The sequence below is a fragment of the Tinamus guttatus genome, unplaced genomic scaffold (genome assembly GCF_059628265.1).
Source record: "Tinamus guttatus ecotype Peru unplaced genomic scaffold, ASM5962826v1 Tinamus_guttatus_pri_ptg000035l, whole genome shotgun sequence".
In the NCBI taxonomy this organism is placed as follows: domain Eukaryota; kingdom Metazoa; phylum Chordata; class Aves; order Tinamiformes; family Tinamidae; genus Tinamus; species Tinamus guttatus.
In genome coordinates, this window is record NW_028288569.1 from 769,063 (window position 1) to 787,202 (window position 18,140).

Sequence of the window (18,140 nt, forward strand, 5' to 3'; positions counted from 1 at the left end):
CTGTAGATATAAACCACTGACCAAGTCTGGGACCAAGACTGACTCCAGCCATATCTCTGAGAAAGAGTTTGGAAAGCAAAAGGGTCCACGCTGAACCTTGTGACTCAAAGGAAAGGTCTCTTTGATGATTTTGTCTGACTTTGTCCTCTATGCAGAAAATAACCAAGTGAACCTTGTCATTAAATACTGTTAAGCCACTGTCTTATTTACCACTTATCTCAACAACACATATTGCTGCTTCTGTCTTACAAGTGAAGTGTATCACTGCTCCGTAAGAGGCTCAGCGAGGGTCAGCACTGGCGCAACTGTCATGTCCTGTATCCGCACTGGCAAGGCGCGGTGAGAGGGGGTGGGAGGAGAAATACAAGACGGAAAAGCCGACGGGATGCAGAGCAGAGCTAGAAGGTGCCAACATACAAAAGGAGCAGACTAAGGAGAACTTAATATGCAGGGGAAGGGCAGATGATAAAGCACAGAGAAACTAGAGTCAAGCAGATACTTAGCAGAGATTCTGTAGAGAAAAGACACGAAAATAATTAAGTGCTGCACCTGAAATGAAATGATTGAACACAAGTAAAGTAAGAGAAGCTGCAATCAGGAATGTGGCAATTGGATAAACAGGGAAATACTGGCAATTACACAAATAAGATAAATATTAAGTAAATATGGGGGAAAAAAATGTTGCATATGCTCCCTTGTTGGGGGCTGCTTCCACTGTCCTAGCAGCAGTTGTGAGGAGCATGGGAGGCAGCAGCTACAGAGGAAAGTATTTCTTCCTCAGCAGCAAAAAAATGTGCCAGGTCATGCCATGGCCACAGGCTCCTGGCATCGGACATGGCCCCACAGGGAGGCTGGATAGCACAGAAGAGGAAGTGTGGCCCTTGTAAATCAGGTACTTTTCCAAGGAAGCTGCTGGCGAGATTGATTGAGAGAGCACGTCTCCGCAATGAATTCCTCCGCGCTCTCGGCTAGCAGTAAACTTTATCCTTTCTCCTTATCCTTCTTTCCCCTCTGTCAATGGGAGGGAGGAACAGGAGCAGCCCTTCTTGGGGATCAAAGTTTTAGCAGGCAACAAAGACCTCCAAGGAGGCTGTTTCCATGGCTACCTTAGTAACCGAGGCCTTCTGATCACGCCAGGCTCCTTTGTCAGCAGCGAGCGGCTGTCGCTGGCAGAGGAGGAGGAAAAGCGCGCTAGAAAAGCCTTGGCAACAAGTTGCACTCCTAAATGGCGTGAAATAACGGGCAGCGGCCTGGGCTGGGATGAGCGGGAGAGCAGGGCAGCACCAAGAGTCCCCAAGGAGACCGTGCACTTTGGCGGCATCAGCAGAGGCGGCGTCACGGCTTTGGGGAGTTTTTCAAGTGCAGAGCTCCAACGCCTTCCAGTGCCTCTGGCTGCTGGCACTACCCGCCCTCGGTCACTAACGCACAGCTCAAGGTTGGAGAGCCCTCGTTTTGAAGTCAGTCATGAGCATTGCCCAGGCTAAGCCTTGGCTCTCTAATCAGAGCTGCAGGGCCAACAGCACCGACGTCGCTGCCAACTGCTGTGGCCAAGTACTGGCTCGGACGCTACTGGCGGCTTCTCAGAGAAATAGAGCGGACTCCTAAAACTCTCATCTTTCAAGGAAAATCTTCTGAGGAACTTCTCTACCTCTGAATCTACATAAACTTTTGTCATACCACTTCTCCTGGCACACAAGAGATTCCAAACCTGGCTATTTTTATAGAAGGTATTGAGTCACTTTGCTGAGTAAGAACTGTCTTATTAATATGGAGCAGCATACACACACGTCCCAGTAGAGATTTATCCTCTCCATAAGCCAACGCATGTCTGTGTTAGTGCATTAGTTACTGTGAAATATTCTCTGTGTGTGTGTGTATATACTTTCATTCTACCAATGGCTGTTAGACTTATTAAATTTCATTTTTAGAGCATATGAATATTGACTGGTGAGTTACCAAAGATCTCAGTTAACCAACGTTAAGTGCTTGCTAACTTAAAATCGCAACTGCTAATTGTTACCAATTTAAAACATAATGACAGTAAAAGCTAAAGCTTCTAAAACATTAATTTATAAAACAATACTCCACTGATACATCCTTCACACAGTATTAGCTGCTAAACGGGATGGAGAATTGAAGAAGGTAATAGCTGTCCAACAAAACACATGGATCACTAATCCATCATTCCAGCAACTGCAATTAGTGGATCACCTTCCTGCTCCTTCCAGGAACTTGGCATGTTCTGGGGAATGAAGCAACTCCAGGTATGTCTAAGCTACATCAAATTTTGCAAGGCAAACATTCCCAAGCTTGCATAGGCTTACTGGTTAGGCACTGGTATGGTCAATCATGAGTGTACTACATGTACCAGTATACAGCAGTCTACACTGGTAGATGTAGCAGCTTGGGACAGGAGCAGTAGAGCTGCTTTCATGAGACTGCATCTTACTGGCAAATTCTGGCTCTTGCATGGGCTTACTAGGGAAATATGCAATACCATGCAATTAAGCTAGATGACTTCCTCACGCGAGCTGAGTTGCATGAAGCTCGAGAGGGTATCTGTTGAAATTGCTCTGTACTTCCATTTCAAGGACTGCACCCTGCACCCGCTGCACAGACACACGTGCAGTTTTCCTAAACAAAGGCTGCACTTAACAACTTTACTAAAGCCCACAGACAACCTCATATGAAAAGTAGTGCACAGCGCTATGAATAACAATTTCATTAAGAGCATTGCCTGCGTGTTTAAAGAAGCTAGCCAGCTACTAAAATAGAAATGTGAACCTCCTTAAGTTTAGGAATTCAGCCTTTTTGGTTCAATCATACATTAATTCTAAAACAGTTAAAATATATAAAGTTGCAAATGGGTTCTGTAGCCTAAGCGTAATGTCAGCCAAGAGGTCTAATATTCTACTGAAAAACGTGAGTGCAGAGAACATCACTTGACTCCAGTTGTACAATTGCTAAGCTCTGTGTTATCCTTGATACAGGAGAAGCAGAGTTCATATAGTTTCTAGCAGGTTGGACCTTGTTCAGAGATTTCAAGAACCACCACAGTACAAGTATTTAATAAAAGTATAATAATACTTTTAAATTAGATTCTTCTCATTACTCTGCAGTAGATTCCAGGCAAAGTCTTTCTGAGTAGTAACTGGGGCTACTACTATTCTATTTCACACGCCTGCACTGATTCCCTGAAAGAGGGTTAGTGTTAAGTCCCTGACTAAGCAATACCTAGTTAATGGTCTTTTCAGCAAAGTACCTAAGTACATGCTTAACATCAGGTATGCTTTTTAAATCCTATCAGCTTTGCTGAGCAGAAATGGATGTAAATAAGCGCTTAGACAGTTTTCTGAAACAGGCCTGATACGAAGACAACTCATGGGATTTTCTGATGCTACCTGGAACCATCCAATCTCTTAGTGAGTCAACACAAACATACAGATGACAAATCCCAACATGCAATTCCATCAGGACCTAGGCAGACTCACTACTCAGACTGAACTGGAAAACCTTCAAATAAAGATGGAAATTCCTGTGATTGCTTCTGTAAGAAAACAAAGGAATACCCTAATACTCTCAAGTTTTGGACTTTTCTCAAAGGTGTGCTATACCAGCTTCTGACCAATTTTTAATGTTGCAGTATGCTGGATAAAAGCAGAATTCTGCATTTTTAGCTAAACAAATTTCTATTAATTTACTCATATCATGAGGTATTTAAAATTTGCCTCTCAGATTTTCCAAGATTTCTAAATGAGATTAAGTCGCCCTGTCTAGTATCATCTCTCTCTAAGTGCAATACACCTTAAGTTTTGGTATTAATGTAGAACCACCATAAGGGACATTTTCCTTTTTCCTTTTCTGTACTGACGGGTTTCCTTCCTTAGTCTCATTTTCCCATTTTCTCCTATTCTGAAGATGAAAGAAATTAAAATCTATTCAAAATGTCAATTCATGTATTCAATCTATACGCAATGTAAAATTTGTTTGAAAAAACACTGTCAGTAGGGAGCAAGCAGCAATGTGTTTTGAGAACCACAGCATCTCTCACAGATACCATCTCCCCACTGATCCAGTTGCTCCAACAGGGAAGGAATCTGGGTTCCACCCAAACAGCACCAGCAGTAAACAAAACCCTCTTGCCAAGCAGCCCCTAGGACTGTGGACACTCTCAGATTCACATCAGTAGACACTGTCTTCCTGTAAGTCACTGCAGTATCTAGCAGAGCACTGGGATGGAATAAAAAGTATTCTGTAAGATGCCAGGATGTTAAGAAATGGTATCTTTACTATTTGGTGCCTCCTCCTCCTTCAGACAGTACTAGAGAGACAGAGAGGAGAAGGAAGAAATACAGACAGCGGTGGAAGGAGAAGAGTAAGGTGGGAAGAGGAAAGGAACAAAGTTGGGTAGGTAGCCTAGAATTGCTCTGAAAACTGGAATGCCACCTCAGTACACATTAGCCAGGAGAAGAAAGGAGGCGCTGCACAAGCTCCATCACCAGGCACACAGGCTATACTGAACACAGAAGCAGACATGGTCCAGGTGATGCAGCCTGAGCTACACGTTTCCTCCCAGCGTATCTACAATGAACCGGGGGCACCATCAAGCCAGCCTCAGACAAGGGGATAGTCTATGTTTCTCCCCCACATAATTTTCTGTACACACTGAAAAACAGATTCTTCCTGTTACCATGGCACTGTATCATCACTGGTGTCTGAGCACAGTTATAGACACAGATAGCAGAGATATCAAATCCAGTCAGGAAGGTGAAAAAAGGACAAAATTCAACAGTTCATCATCATGAAGCCACAGACAGCACCTCTGAGAAGGCTGCATAATGGCCACTGCTGCTCCCTGGCAGGGGCAGTAGCGAGCAAAGGGTTACAATGCCTCAGCCAAGCCATTCAGTCTGGGCTTATTTTGTGATGACTACTATAGCTCCAAAATTTAAATGCCAATTAAATTCCAGTCTTAGCCATGAAATCAACGGCTCTCAACAGACCTGTTCTATAATACACCTGCACATATCACCCACACACTACAGACCCATTCTTTTTAGTATTTCCTTCACAGGGTGTGTAAAATCTGTACACCCAAGAACCATAAGCACACTGAATGAGCATTGCTGTCAGGAGATCTTAAAGCTGGAAAAAAATCATTCTGCCCTCCTGAGATACACCTATTCAACAGTTACATCAGTGTAACTAAAGCAGTCTAGGGAAAAAGTATTAGAGTTGCCTTAAGGGAGTCACAACAAAATATCCCTAAAAAGTCTTAGTTCTCCTTAGGCTCAGTTCTACTCTCTCCCAGCTGGGACGGGTGTTTTCTTCACCTGTGCGGTCAGCAGGATTGCAGAAGGTATTGCTGAAAGCGAGCCTTGGGAACAGGAAATAAACTGATCCTGCTGATCACGCTGCACAAGGGGGCTCAACAGAAAGTGATGGGCAAGTAAAGAGTTAACAACCGAAACCACTGAACTGCACAAACTCTGCCAAAGTGGCAGAAACACCATAGGGAAACTTTGAGTACTCTTCCCAACAACAAGACAGAGAAGTGGGAAGTCTTGTGCAGGCAGGGTGGTCTCACCACTAAAATTTGCAAACAATACCAAACTTGCTAAAGAACTGATACACTTGCAAAACACTTGATAAGGGAAACTGGCCTTGTTGACAGTGCAAAGAGCAGATAATCTTATGAAAGGATCACCTAATAAGGATGACCACAGCATAGTCACATACTCCCTCCCCTCAGGGAACAAAGGACAGAGTCCAGCACTGACCGGTTGAATACCTGACTAGCTCCTCCCGCTGCACCCTGAGTATCCCTCCCCTTACCTTCACATTCAGGGTGAAGAAATGCTGTAGCATTTTACTGGGACAATCAGTGTACTCCATTTCGTTGCACTAATTGCTGTTTACTAATTGATACGCCTATCTGTGTAACAATCGCCAGTTAATGGCAGCAGCTAATGGTGCATGTTGTTATCACAAAGATCTCGTGCTGGTGAATAAAATCAAATAAAGCCTGGTGGCTGTTGCCCCTCTGGATTATTTTACTGTCTCCTTCCATGAGCTAGCGCAACAGTAAGAGACAAGAGCGCAGACTCAAGGGAGGATGGCAGCATCAGCTTAAATCTGGGTATGGTGACTGTGAAACTGTACCTCTAAATGTACAACTGTAATTCGCCAAACAGCCCCCCAAAATCTCCCATATTGACATGCCCACACTGTTCAATACAACAGGTCTTGATATCCCAACAGGTTAGAAAGGATGACCAAAGGAATCATAGAATCATAAAGGTTGGAAGGAATGTTAAAAGACTGCAAAAACACATACATTTTAACTGACTTTTAGGAGACTTATTTTTAAAGGATTCATTTTCAGGTGTCCACTTTGTGGTGAGTTTATTGCTTTATGCCTTTAAAGCGGGGATTCTGACTTTCCACAGCCCTGAACTTTCTGTAGTCATTTACACCTGTGAAAGTGTGATCAATGTGGGTGTAAACATTACTATTCTGGTTTGGTAGCATTTGCCACCCACTTTGCCTAGGTGTGAACGAGTGCACAAAGTGCAAGGCAATGGTGAAGGTACTGCAGGGATTCTTTTACATACAGATCTTACACCAGTAGTAAAATGGTGCACAGATATGCAGAGAGACAGAAGGAAAGATACATCAGCTATCTACTGAAGACGGGGCAATCTGCTAACAGAGCTTACCAAGTACAAGTAGTTCCACGGACTCTTCATTCTTGCCCTCCACGTCATCAGGTGTGATAATAAGGCAGTAATAGAGCCCACTGTCTCCCCACATCAGCTTCCCAATCTGAAGGTCTGCATCTGAAAGATAAACAAGAGAAGTCAGTGTTTCCCTGTACCACCACTCAGAGGAGTGAGCAGCTGAAAGCACTGGGTCCAGCTCCCAATCTCAAATCTCTTCAGTTTCCTAACTAGAAGGAAAGGATGAGTTTATTCAGCAGTATGGCACTACTTGAGAAAAAGCTGAACAGGCTCCAGACTCTGGGGCTATAAATGGGAAGCCTGATAATGCCACAAAGGAAGCTCATGCTGCAAATGCAGAGAGCAGGAGGGCTAACTAACATAACCCTCTATCCCCACTGCTGGCTAAGGCCTGGAATCCTGACTGTTCCCAGGCAAGAAAGGCATAGGCTGTGTCTTCTCTGATGCCCTTCAGTCATCTGCCAAAGAGATTACACAGACTGAAGGGAAAACACTGCCCTTGTCCCCACTGAGGGTGAGTGCATGCTCTCCATATCAAACAGCCCAGGACTTGCCTCCTTTTCTGTCTAGGGGGTCTTCTGAATCGAGCGGAGGGCTTATGACAAATTTGAGTGACATGGTTTTGCACAGCCTTCCGTGGCAAACTGCCACCCCTTATCTCCAGCCAATTCAAATGCAACCCACTGAAATCTCTTCCTTTCACACTGCCTAAGGCTGTGTGGCTCTAGGTTTCATGATGGAGTATGCTGTTAAGCTCGGAGTTGAGTGAACGTGAGGCATATGATATTTTTTCAGAAGGAAGGAAACATCAGAGGAGTTTTTAAGGAAGACAGACCTAGCCTGCAGAGACTGAGTTTACAGTTTTCTTCCTGGCACTCCCGTGTTAAGGAAAATCTATATATACAGAACAATATACAGATGCCAAGAATAAAAAGACTTGGAAGCTAGAGCTTCCCCTTTGTCAAAGAAAGAAGACTTCTCTGTTGGGGTTAGAGACCTACATAGTTTGACTGGTTGAATCCTAAATGTCTGACATACAAGAGCTCACTTTCAGCAGACTTTACTAAGGCAAAGAGCCAACTGAAGAACCAGTGCTGGCCCAGAGTACCCCAAATTGGCAATTCCACCCCCCATCAGCATCGCTGGGGCAGGAGTTACCGTGGACAATGCTGACATCTCTTTCCTTGTAGAAGTCCCCTATCGTGACAGCAGATCCTTGTTTGGAAGCCACAACGCGGACTGTCCTCCGGCTGTCCACACAGTCTAGGTATGGATCCCAGTCCAGGTTCCTCTTGCTCATTGTTTGTAAGCCAGAAGTTGCCATACCCAAAGCTTCTCCCACCCTGTCCTGGCAGTAAGATTTAAACCTCCACTGTACCACAGCTGGTTGGGTGGAAGAAGTAGAGAAATGGCAGCGAAGGAGAGCAGGCTGAAACAACATTGCCACCTTCTTCTTCTCAGGCACAGTCACTTGCAATCCCTCCACTTCAGCTGAAAGACAAAATCACGAGCGTCATATGCCTTTGCAGGTCTTGAGGAGGAGGTTAAGTCATTTTATGTGCATAAAATTAAAACGACCATCAGTTTCACATGTTGGAGTACAAAAGTCCTTAGAGTACAGAAGCAGGGACACTGGCAGCAAAAGTTAAGTTTGTGTCTTTTTGATAGAATATAGCCACAATGAAGAATAATGCACCATGGGATTCAAGGCTCATATACGTTCATATTCCTATACTCTGTACAGACCCTACCACAGTGACCTGCGGATTCACAGCTTCTGTGGAAAATTCTTAGGTAAGAAAGAGAGGTTTGAGGACAGCTACCCCCCACCTCTAGAGCAGGTCACACAAGAGGCTAGACCACGAGCTCATACCAGTCAGAACTCCTTCCCCTCCGAATTTCAGTGTCACCCTCCTGCTTAAGGGCAGGGCAGCACGCAGGCCCCGGCCCAGCGCGCTGCTACGCCAGACCCAGGGCGGCAACAAGGGGGGACCCATCGCACAGCTCCTGCCAGCGCTCGCACAAAGCACTGACAGGAGCTGCTCCACGTGGGAGGTGTAGAGAAAAACGGCCTAAACGCTCAAGCTTTTTACATTCCCGGGGAAGAGATGGCTTTCAGCACAGAATGTTTATCCACCAGCTGACAGGAAAGCTGCACCCCAGGCTGACTTACTGTGGCCTCAGAGAAGACACATGGGAATGAACTGCATACAGGACTGCTGCCGCATCCTTGTGCAGTCTCGGGCAAAGCTGAGAGCTGGTGAGTGATGCCAGCCGAGAGCCCTCAGGAGCACAAGGCACTCCATCTATCCACAGGGCAATGCCAAAAGCCTCCCACGCATGCCCCTCATCGCCTCCCTCCCGCACTGCAGGCAGCAGTGACTTAACAAGCACTTACACAGTGCCGGAAACATATGCTGACACCTTCCAAAGCGGTGATGAGCCTGCCCGTGGAGGCACAGGAAGGGCAACAGCGTGCCTAAGGTGGCACGAGGTCTAACCAGGGGCACTGTCTGCAGCCAAGGAGGAGCAGGGCCTGCCCGTGCAGTTCATATGGGAAAAAAGGCAAATCAGTTTGGAAAGTGCTGATGATAGCAGTCCCATACAGGCAGCACACCCCTAAACCCAGAGCAATGCACAGCAGGAAGAAAAGAAGAGGAGGAGACACAAGGAAATACTGAGGAGAAGAAAGCAGGGGGAAATATTCACACCACACAGGGAGAGGAACGGCCGCACTAGTGAGGTTGGAGGAAGCATAGGGAGAAATGAAAGAGTGAGGCAAAAAAGAAAAAAAAAAAAAAAAAAGAGGAGGGTCTTCTGGTGTAGGGAAGCAGTCTGGGAGAAGGACAAACAACCAGAAAGAGAAAAACACAGACAGAGGAAAAAGAAAACTCTGGGGTAGGTATGGGATTCAGAAGGGTAAATGGATGATGACCAGGAAACCGGAAGAGTTATATTTAGCTGGAAGAAGCTAAAGAACGTTTCTCAACCTAGATCAAAATAATTTCAAAGGACTGCAACCAGGTTGCAGGAGATTAGGAAAAGATGTAGTGAAGAGAAGAAAACAAGGCAGCAAAAATAAACCACCTACTCTAAAAACTGGAGATGAAAAGTAGATGGGAACCAGTAAAAGAAACTAAATTGATAGAAGATTCTTCTAGAATTGAGGAAAAGAAAGGTATAGAGACTAGGGCAGATAGCAGGCGAGCAGTGAATGCACCAACAGAAGGGAAACAACAGGCAAGGAGGAACTGGGTCAAGTTAGAGCCAGCTGAAGAGTTGGAAAGCAAAAGTAAGAGAAGAACTCATGATTAGCAGCCAGGACCAAAGGAGAGCGTGGGGCTTGGAGCAACACGAAATATGCATTTTGACAAGTTATCAACATCTACTGTCAATCATGACAAAGCATATAAACACCAGTTAGGGGATAAGAGCACACTTCAGACTAAACACTATTTTACACAAGAGGCAGCCAGTCACTGATACTAACAGTTACTGGTCTGGGCAGGATTTGACTTAGAGACCTACTGAGTGAATGCTTGCAGTGTACAAGGGTGCAGAAATGCGGTACTAGGCATCTAATGAAGGCATGATATTATGCATATAGTTGTTGCTGAGGAGATGTCATTTGCCAGAACCGTCTGTCCCCAAATTCAGATGCTGAAGCACATATATGCTGCAGAATACCACAAAGCACAGCTCAGATTCCTACAGGATACTCCCACAGGAGAGGCCAAGACATGAGACCATCCTGCCACCTTGTTGAGGCTCAGGAAGTGTGGTCACTTGAGCAGTGGCAGCAGGCATGTTTCTGCTGGGCCTGAGAAGAGGGGCAGAAATGTGGAGGGAAGGGCATGCATGGGGAACCATGGGGTGACGGTGTGTTGCTCTCCTCTCTCCAGAGATCCACGCTTCTTGGGTTGCATTTCAGTTCAGAAGACATCACAAACACCTTGAAAAATGAATGGTCCCAGGCCCAACCTGTGTCTGGCAGCTCTGTGCCTGACCCCATGCTGTCCATGGCCAAAGCCAGCATGTGACATGAGCTGATCAAGTGACCCATCACATTACTTCAGCTTCGGGGAAAGAAACAGTGACACAGTGAATATTTAAATCTTTCCCTTGTGAACAAAGTGTGTTGCTTAGTAAACAGAGTGCTTTCAGCTAACCAGGCACTGCAGCCCTCCTTCCCTGTTAATGAGATTAATGAGTTGGGCAACCCAGGGTCTGCTTTAATAAATGATTAACTGAGCTTTAGCAAATTCTCATCTGACTTTCCCTTCCTCACCCCCATGTAAATGTCTATGTTGAGAAAAAGAAACTTGTACGCAACTTCGGGATTTGTTTTTCCTATATCAAAAAATGCTTGGGAGATGTGTATTAAATTATCTGTCATCTTATGTATCCTGTCCTGGGTTCTCTATTATCTTTTTTAATATTCTTTTGAGATCCTTTCCAACAGTAGCATTCAAGAGCAACAAGGTATCCCAGATTGAAAGACCTGAGCAATGGGAGTTCTAGATCTATTAAAGTCAAATTACATATATGTATAATTACATAGAGCTGAACTGGGAAATCATATACCTGTTATTTCCTCTGCCAAAACAAATGAAAAACCAGCCAAGCAAACAAGCAAGTCAGATTCTATGTCACTGCCATTACAGCACCCATTAAGAAGGCTAAAAAGATACCAGGCTGCCTGAGGACGAGATTGTGGCTTTACACCTATCAGTTGTCTGTGTGCACGCAAATTACAGAGGTCTACTTAGGACTTCCTCCTGTCAAAGAGGAAAACAAGCTGCTCAAACATATTCAAAAGATATGAGCCAAGATAGGAAAGGCCTTACGTATATCAGAAGACAAAAATGTTCACTGCTTACATAACAGAGCAAAAAGATATCAAAGATGGAAAGATACCAAAGATGATGAAACTTAGTGACATCAGACTTGGTTTAGTAGCTCTTGCTTTAGTTTAATAAAACCAGGACCGAAACAGAACCGCCCTATGCTCTGCTATGTTTTGACTAACATGGACAGAGTAAGATTGGCCCTCCTTTCAAAACAGTCACAGAAACCTAACCCCCGCACTCCAGAGAGGCAACCTGTTTATTATGAATTTCACGAGGTTGGAACTTTCACAGGAAAAATCGAGTCATATGATTACATGAGAATTTTACCCTCCTTTCTCATTCTCTTAAAGCCCCAGGGAAAGGTCTGCAAATATTAATCAGGTACACCTTAAAAACACAATATCCTTACCCTTAGAAAGCAGAAGAATCCATGTTTGTGTTTGCATTCAAGTGTGTGTTTGTACTCATGCATCTCTGTATACATTCACAAAGAAAGAGCTTAAAAAAGATTGCATTTCAAAAATTACTTTTTTTTGACTGTTTCTTATCAGTAACGTGCATCCCCATCTCCCTTCTCTGATTCTTTCCCTACTAAACTATCCTGAATTATGTATTCAAACTATGTAATCAACATTAGAGACAAGCTATCACTAATACATTTCAGCAGTGATTAAAGAAAATTCCAGGAAGTGATTATAGAAGGGGAGTATTTGTAGCCAGCCTTGTGAGCTTGATCTCTGTTAAGTGCCTCCTATGACTAGAAGGGAGAGGGCAATTCAGAGGTGATAATTTAGGTCCTTGCTTTCAGTTGCCCTCAGAAGGAGCCTGACCGATGGTAGATGGATTCCAGGAAGATTTAGCCTCACTGCATAGCCTTAGGATTGCTTTTATGAACACAGTTGATGCAAAGCACCTATCTCTGTAATGACCCACCAAATACAGTTCCATCTAATAGGTCTCAGGCTGTTTGTACCACTTAAGATAGGAGCTGGGTCCAAGAGAAGGCAGTACATATCTCTCCGTGCTGTGCGAGCCTCACTTCTGTCTTGGCAATCGTTTGCCCCACACCACCATTTGCCTGAGGCAGTGCAGCTGACACTATGAAACTACAAAAAAATGCATTGATTTTAAGCATCTTTATGGACACAAGTGGCAGGGATGCACGTAGGAGAATGAAAGACCTTAGGTCCTGAGCTAAGCAGCTCAGGAGAAACAGTCCAAGACGACACAGAAGGGTTTTGGCTGGAAAGCATACCTCCACTGGTAAGACACTGGGCTCCTAGGATAGTTCACATCACTTCCCAACCAAAACAAACTAGACAGGTGAAATGTTGCACCCGTTTTTGGAGTCTTGGCTAGTACACATGAGTCAGAGGTGTTATTTCTTCCCCTGCTGAACTGAGTCATGCTGTCAACACTTCCAGGTGTGGATTAAGTCTAACTCAGGAAGTGCAAGATCTGGGCTGGAGAGGGGAAAGTCGGAGATGATTAAACAGAGGTGTAAGCAGGTGAATGGAAAGCCAGGGTGATCATTGCGGTGCACAGGTTGCACAGGTGCTTGCCTCTGCAGACAAGGCTGGTCTAAATCCATTCCACGCACTTCACTAGCAAAAGCCATCATCATCTGATTCTTTGAGTGGCTTATAGAAAATTAACTGGGTATCATGGTCTAGCTCTGTCAGACTAGGCTATTAATTTTCTCCAGGGCTATTAATTTTCATTTTTTGCTAGCCACCAAGATAAAAAGGTCTAAAGAGGTCAACCACACCTGAGGCAGACCATAGTATTGATTTATACAGCTCTGGAGGAAAACAGGATTTTGCCCTCAGCTGCTTATGGTGGAAGGGGGCAAAACCAAAGCAGTCAGAGGAAAGCATGGCCTTGCACACACAACTCTCAGGCACAGAGCTTTGCTATGAAAACACTGCCCAAAGGACACGGCCTGGACTCTGCAAAATGACTCTGTGGGACATGTGAGCATTCTTCCCGCTCGCCCATCCTGTGGCGCAGTTGCTGAGATAACCGGTGTTTCTGGCTTCACCAGAGAAGCTAAAGCCCTTGCACAGTCTTTGGCATTATAGAGCTGGGGACAACAGCCCAGACCATATCATGGGCTTTTCTGGGCATCAGTCTCTTACACTAGCTTCCCCGCACTCATTACACTCTCTTGAAACCTGGTATTCTCTATTGCCCATTTTGCACATTCCTCAAAGTCACCCTGGATGTCTTCAGGTGAATTATCAGTTCAGCTTTGGTCACCACATCAAATCCACCTTGTTTTATTACTGTCTGAAGGTGACTACAATTGTCAGGAGGCTCCTGTTTCACAGTCCTGGTTCAACACCACAGAAATCATTCCCAGAGGTATCACTTAGCAGTCAGTCACCAGCAGAAGCCTGAGAACGAACAAAGAAAGTTGGAAGAGTGGGGTTTTTTCACTCCAAGCCATAATGCTTGACCTTGGGGTGGCATTGAGATTTCCACTGGTCCCTTTCCACGGTTTAGTCATAAGAATAAAAAGATGGGGGAAAAAAAGAGTGATTTTCCACCCCCTCAGTTAAAATAAGTTTATGCTGGGTACAGCCAATCAAGACAGTCAGAATAATGTTGTAAGCCAAGGCAGTGAAAAGCAGCCCAGCCATTTCTCAGTCATCCCAGGGAGTCGGCTCAATTGCCCTGGAAAGAGCGAAGCACAACTGTGCTCCAGCAGGTCCCCTCCATCCGCTGCCTGCACTTACAGAGCTCCCAAACGCTGGCTATGAAGGCAGAGGTGGCCAACGTACCCACCCGTGCACCGTTAAACTGCTCCTGCGACTCGTTCTGCACAGAGAGAGTAGGGGGGTACTGGGTATCAAACTATTGATTGTGAAAAGAGACTTAAGGTAGAGAGGACATCATGCCTCCACATGGACAGTCTCCTAGCTGTTGTCTTTCTGGGCCTGGGCTGAATTTTAGGAGAGGGAGAAAAAAAAAAAAAAAAGTCAAACAGAAAAGCTCTGCTCTGCCTGTTCTGTGGGTAAATGTAGAACTCCAGTCTCCAGTGCAGCACTTCTCTCGTGTTTTTCTCTCTTGCACTAGGAATAAAGCACTAAGAATAAGCATGAAGGGAGGCCTTGTTGCAGAACGAAGCAACACTTGGAAGTTTACAAGAACCAGCTGTACAAAAGGGCTCGGAGACACTTGATAAATTGTACCTTCTTTTCCCCGGTACGAGGAGCACACTCCCCCACACATCCCAGTCCACGCCACTTCAGCAGAAGGATAAGGGGCCACTTGCTCCTCACCCTTTTGCAGTTGTTATTAAAAACACTAGCTTTAGGCATGGAGGAGAATAGGGTGGGAAGAAGGGAAGCCTGACCAAGCCCCCTGTACTTCACACAAGATTTTTTTTGCAATTGCAGTGAGAAGTCGCCCTACACAAAAAACAAACAGAAGACAAATGCAAGAGCCAAAAATTAAAGGCAAACAAAGGACAGAGAGGAATTACTGCTGAGAGAAAAGGCACTGTGAGTGCTGATTAGAAATTTCTCAGCCTACCCAAAGGAGGGAGGAGGGGAAAGAAGGGGGGTGAGAAGCTCTCGGCCTTTCTTTCCCCTTTTGTCTCCTTGCTTCCTCCCCATCTTGCACAATCTCTTACCCTGCTCCCTTCACCTTCTGACCCCCACCCTGCCTCTTTTTCAGAGCAGGAGTGTACTGATTGGGCTGGATTAGGGCTCTTTACCTTGATAAGGACCATTCATTCCTTTGCACAGCCACTGGGGAGGAAAAAGCCCCTTGAACGCACGTTTGCACACACACATGCTCGCAGGCACACACACCTTGGCTTCTTCGCCTTCTCGCAGCCGCGAGGAAGGACGGCAGCCCCGGCCCCATCGCAGGCCGGTGGGCAGGAGGGCCGCGTGCCGCCCAGCACGGGCTGCTTCCATCGCCCAGCTCCCCGCTAACCTGTTGCCTGCCGGAAGCCTGTGCCTGCCGGCAACACCGGGGATGGGCAGTCCTGCCTCCAAAGCGCAGGACGAGAGGAGACTGGAAGGTCCTCCTACTGCCGCAGCACCTCTCGCTTTGCACAAACCCTGCACGCTCCGAACCGCAGTCGGGCGCTCTCAGTAACCACGAGCTACCTTGAGCAGGGGGAGAAGGTGTCGACAGCCCGGCCTTTCAGACTGATGGGAAAGTCCTGACCTAGCCAGGCATGCCCACATAATGAAGCTCTTTAGAAGGAGGGAGGAATGTAATGTCAGTTTATGTACACCCTGCCCTCCTCCTCTTCACCAGCCCCTGGAAGCTGCTTATCAGTGTATTGCCACGGCTGGCGGGAGCGCAGCAGCAGGTCTGAGTGCTCGGGCACCCCGGACAGCAGCAGTACTTGCTCAGAGGCAACCAAGCGACAGGCTGGAAGGGAGGGAGGATGAGCTGAAGCTCCAGAGGAGGCCGTGAAACGCTGGAAGGGAGCAGCAGGCAGGCACCAGTGCTGAAGATGACTCAGAGTGAAAAAGCAAAGAAATGGGTGGGTGGGTGGTGGGAGAGAGGTGTTATGGCTAAATGCTGAATTTACTGCCTTTGAATCCTAAACCTGAAAAGGAGGAGAGAAGCGCCCAGTTGTTTTTTTTTTTCTTTTCTTTTCTTTTTTTTTTTTCCCTGGGGGATACACTCGCGGTGGGAAATATTTTCCGCCTAACCCAAGGGCTTCTGTCGCTGCCCTCTGCCTCTTGCCGTCTCCCTGCCCCAGCCCGCCAGCTGCAGCCTCCGCGAGAGCCGCCAGCGCTCGCCCGAGCCCGGCTGCTGCGCGGCTCCCGGGGCAGCCGCTGCCTCTGCCCCGGCCGACTCCTGCCCGCTCTGCTGCTCAGTCCACGGCTGCCGCGACCCTCACCCCGGCTCCGCTTCCAGCGCCCTCCTGCTCTCCGCAGGCAGCGGCCCGAGAGGGGCAGGTGGCAGAGCGGCACCCCCTGCCCCGCACGTGGGGGGCACAGCCCCGCGGCCGCCCCTGCTGCCCCCGCTCTCCTCGCAGCCCTCCGCGCCCCGGGCCCGGCGGGACGGCAGGGCGGGAAGGCGCCGCCCGGGCGGGCAGGGCCGCCGCACCGGGGGCTCCCGCAGCCCGCGCCAGGACCCTGCGCCCCGCGGCTGCCCCCCGCGCCCGCAGCCCCGCTCCGCGCTCCCGCACACGCTACCTGCGAGCCACAGGAGCACCATGCAGCCCAGGACGTGCCCCTCCATGTTGGCCGCGCCGCGGGGCGGGCGCCACCATGCCGCTGGGGCGGCCGAGGGGCGGCGGGGGCCGGCCCGGGCGGCAGCGCCCGCCTCCCCGCGCGCCTCCCCGCGCCACGCGGGAGCGCGCCCGCCCCCTGCCGCGCCGGGACACGCGTGCGGAGGGGTCGCCCTGCGGGGGAGGCACCTCGAGCGCGGGGACGTGCGGGGATCGCTGTGACTCGGGGCGCGGAGAGCGCGTTTGGCGTGAGGAGGAGGGGGCGGCGTTCTGGCTGCTGCCGGTGGAGCCGAGGGGCGTTGGGTGTTCCCGCCAACGGGATGCTGCGAGCAGATGAAAGTCTGTGTGCAGGGGGGGCGGCCAGCTAACTAGAAATGCTGCTGTGGGAGGTCGCGTGCGGCCAGCTGCAGGTTGTAGCTCCGAAATGAAGCCCTGGCCCAAAAGGCTGCACGCAGCGCTCAGAGCTCCTGAACTTTCCCAAGGAGCAAAAGGTGGCCCAAGGCAGCGGGAACCGAACTATCCACGGCTGCGTGACCAGCAGCCTGCTTTGCTGGGCCAGCGCGGAGAGGAGCCCTCGCCATCCGGCACGGTGCTCGTGGCCCGCGCAGCTTCGCTCTCTCCTGGTGTTCATCTGCCCTTGGGGGCCGGGTTGGTGTTTGCGACCAAGGTTTGGGCTCTGCACATGTCCGCGATCCAGCTGGCAGAAGGGAGTAGCCTTCAACTAACTTCTCTCCGGGAATATGCCAAAGAACATAAACAATTCTGATTTTCCCTTACAAAACAGGGCCCCCGAGGGGGACAAGCTCTAGGTGTGTCCGTGTGCGGAAGGCCGGGTGCACACTCATGCCTGCGGCCAGGCTGCAAAAGCGTTTGCATCCAGCAGGCATCTTCCAGCGGCCTCTTGATCCCTCGTAATTCTGCCTTCCAGACTGAACTCCTCTAGAGGCAAGATAAGCCTTTTTTTTTTTTTTTTAAATAGATCAATAATTTCTGAGTGAAAAAGCAAAATGGCATATTCGCTCAGATAAAAGGTGTGTTGAAGCAGTCTTGTTGTCTTTAAATGGCTGTAGTCTCTCTCTTAAGGTAGTTAAAATGGAATTAAGCAAGGAGATGATCCCTAGGCAGCGCCCAGCTGTTTTTCAGTGTTTCACTCAGCACTATTCAATGTTATTTAAAAACACATTTCACGTAGAAGTTTATTTTTATTCAGCGCTGCTTTACAAAATACACACCCACTCCAAACCATCCCCTGATGTTCCTCTGGCCCGGTACATGACTAGTTTAATTGTTTTGCAGCACTAGCTAAAAGGCAGGATTAGGTTTAAGGATTAGGACCCTGCTATGCTA

General features: G+C 47.7%; 1 protein-coding gene across 2 annotated transcripts in view; it reads right to left on the bottom strand.

Moving 5' to 3' along the window:
• ILDR2 (immunoglobulin like domain containing receptor 2) overlaps window positions 1-16,857 on the bottom strand; it is a 37,522-nt gene extending 20,665 nt beyond the window's left edge. For both annotated transcript variants that reach the window (XM_088533208.1, XM_088533201.1), the window contains exons 1-3: window positions 16,759-16,857; window positions 7,899-8,231; window positions 6,720-6,839 (exon numbers count right to left, since the gene is read on the bottom strand). In XM_088533208.1, the coding sequence (XP_088389334.1) occupies window positions 6,720-6,839; window positions 7,899-8,231; window positions 16,759-16,804 (499 nt within the window). In that variant the 5' untranslated portion in view covers window positions 16,805-16,857. The remainder of the gene's footprint in view (window positions 1-6,719; window positions 6,840-7,898; window positions 8,232-16,758) is intronic.
• Window positions 16,858-18,140: the final 1,283 nt, after the last annotated feature.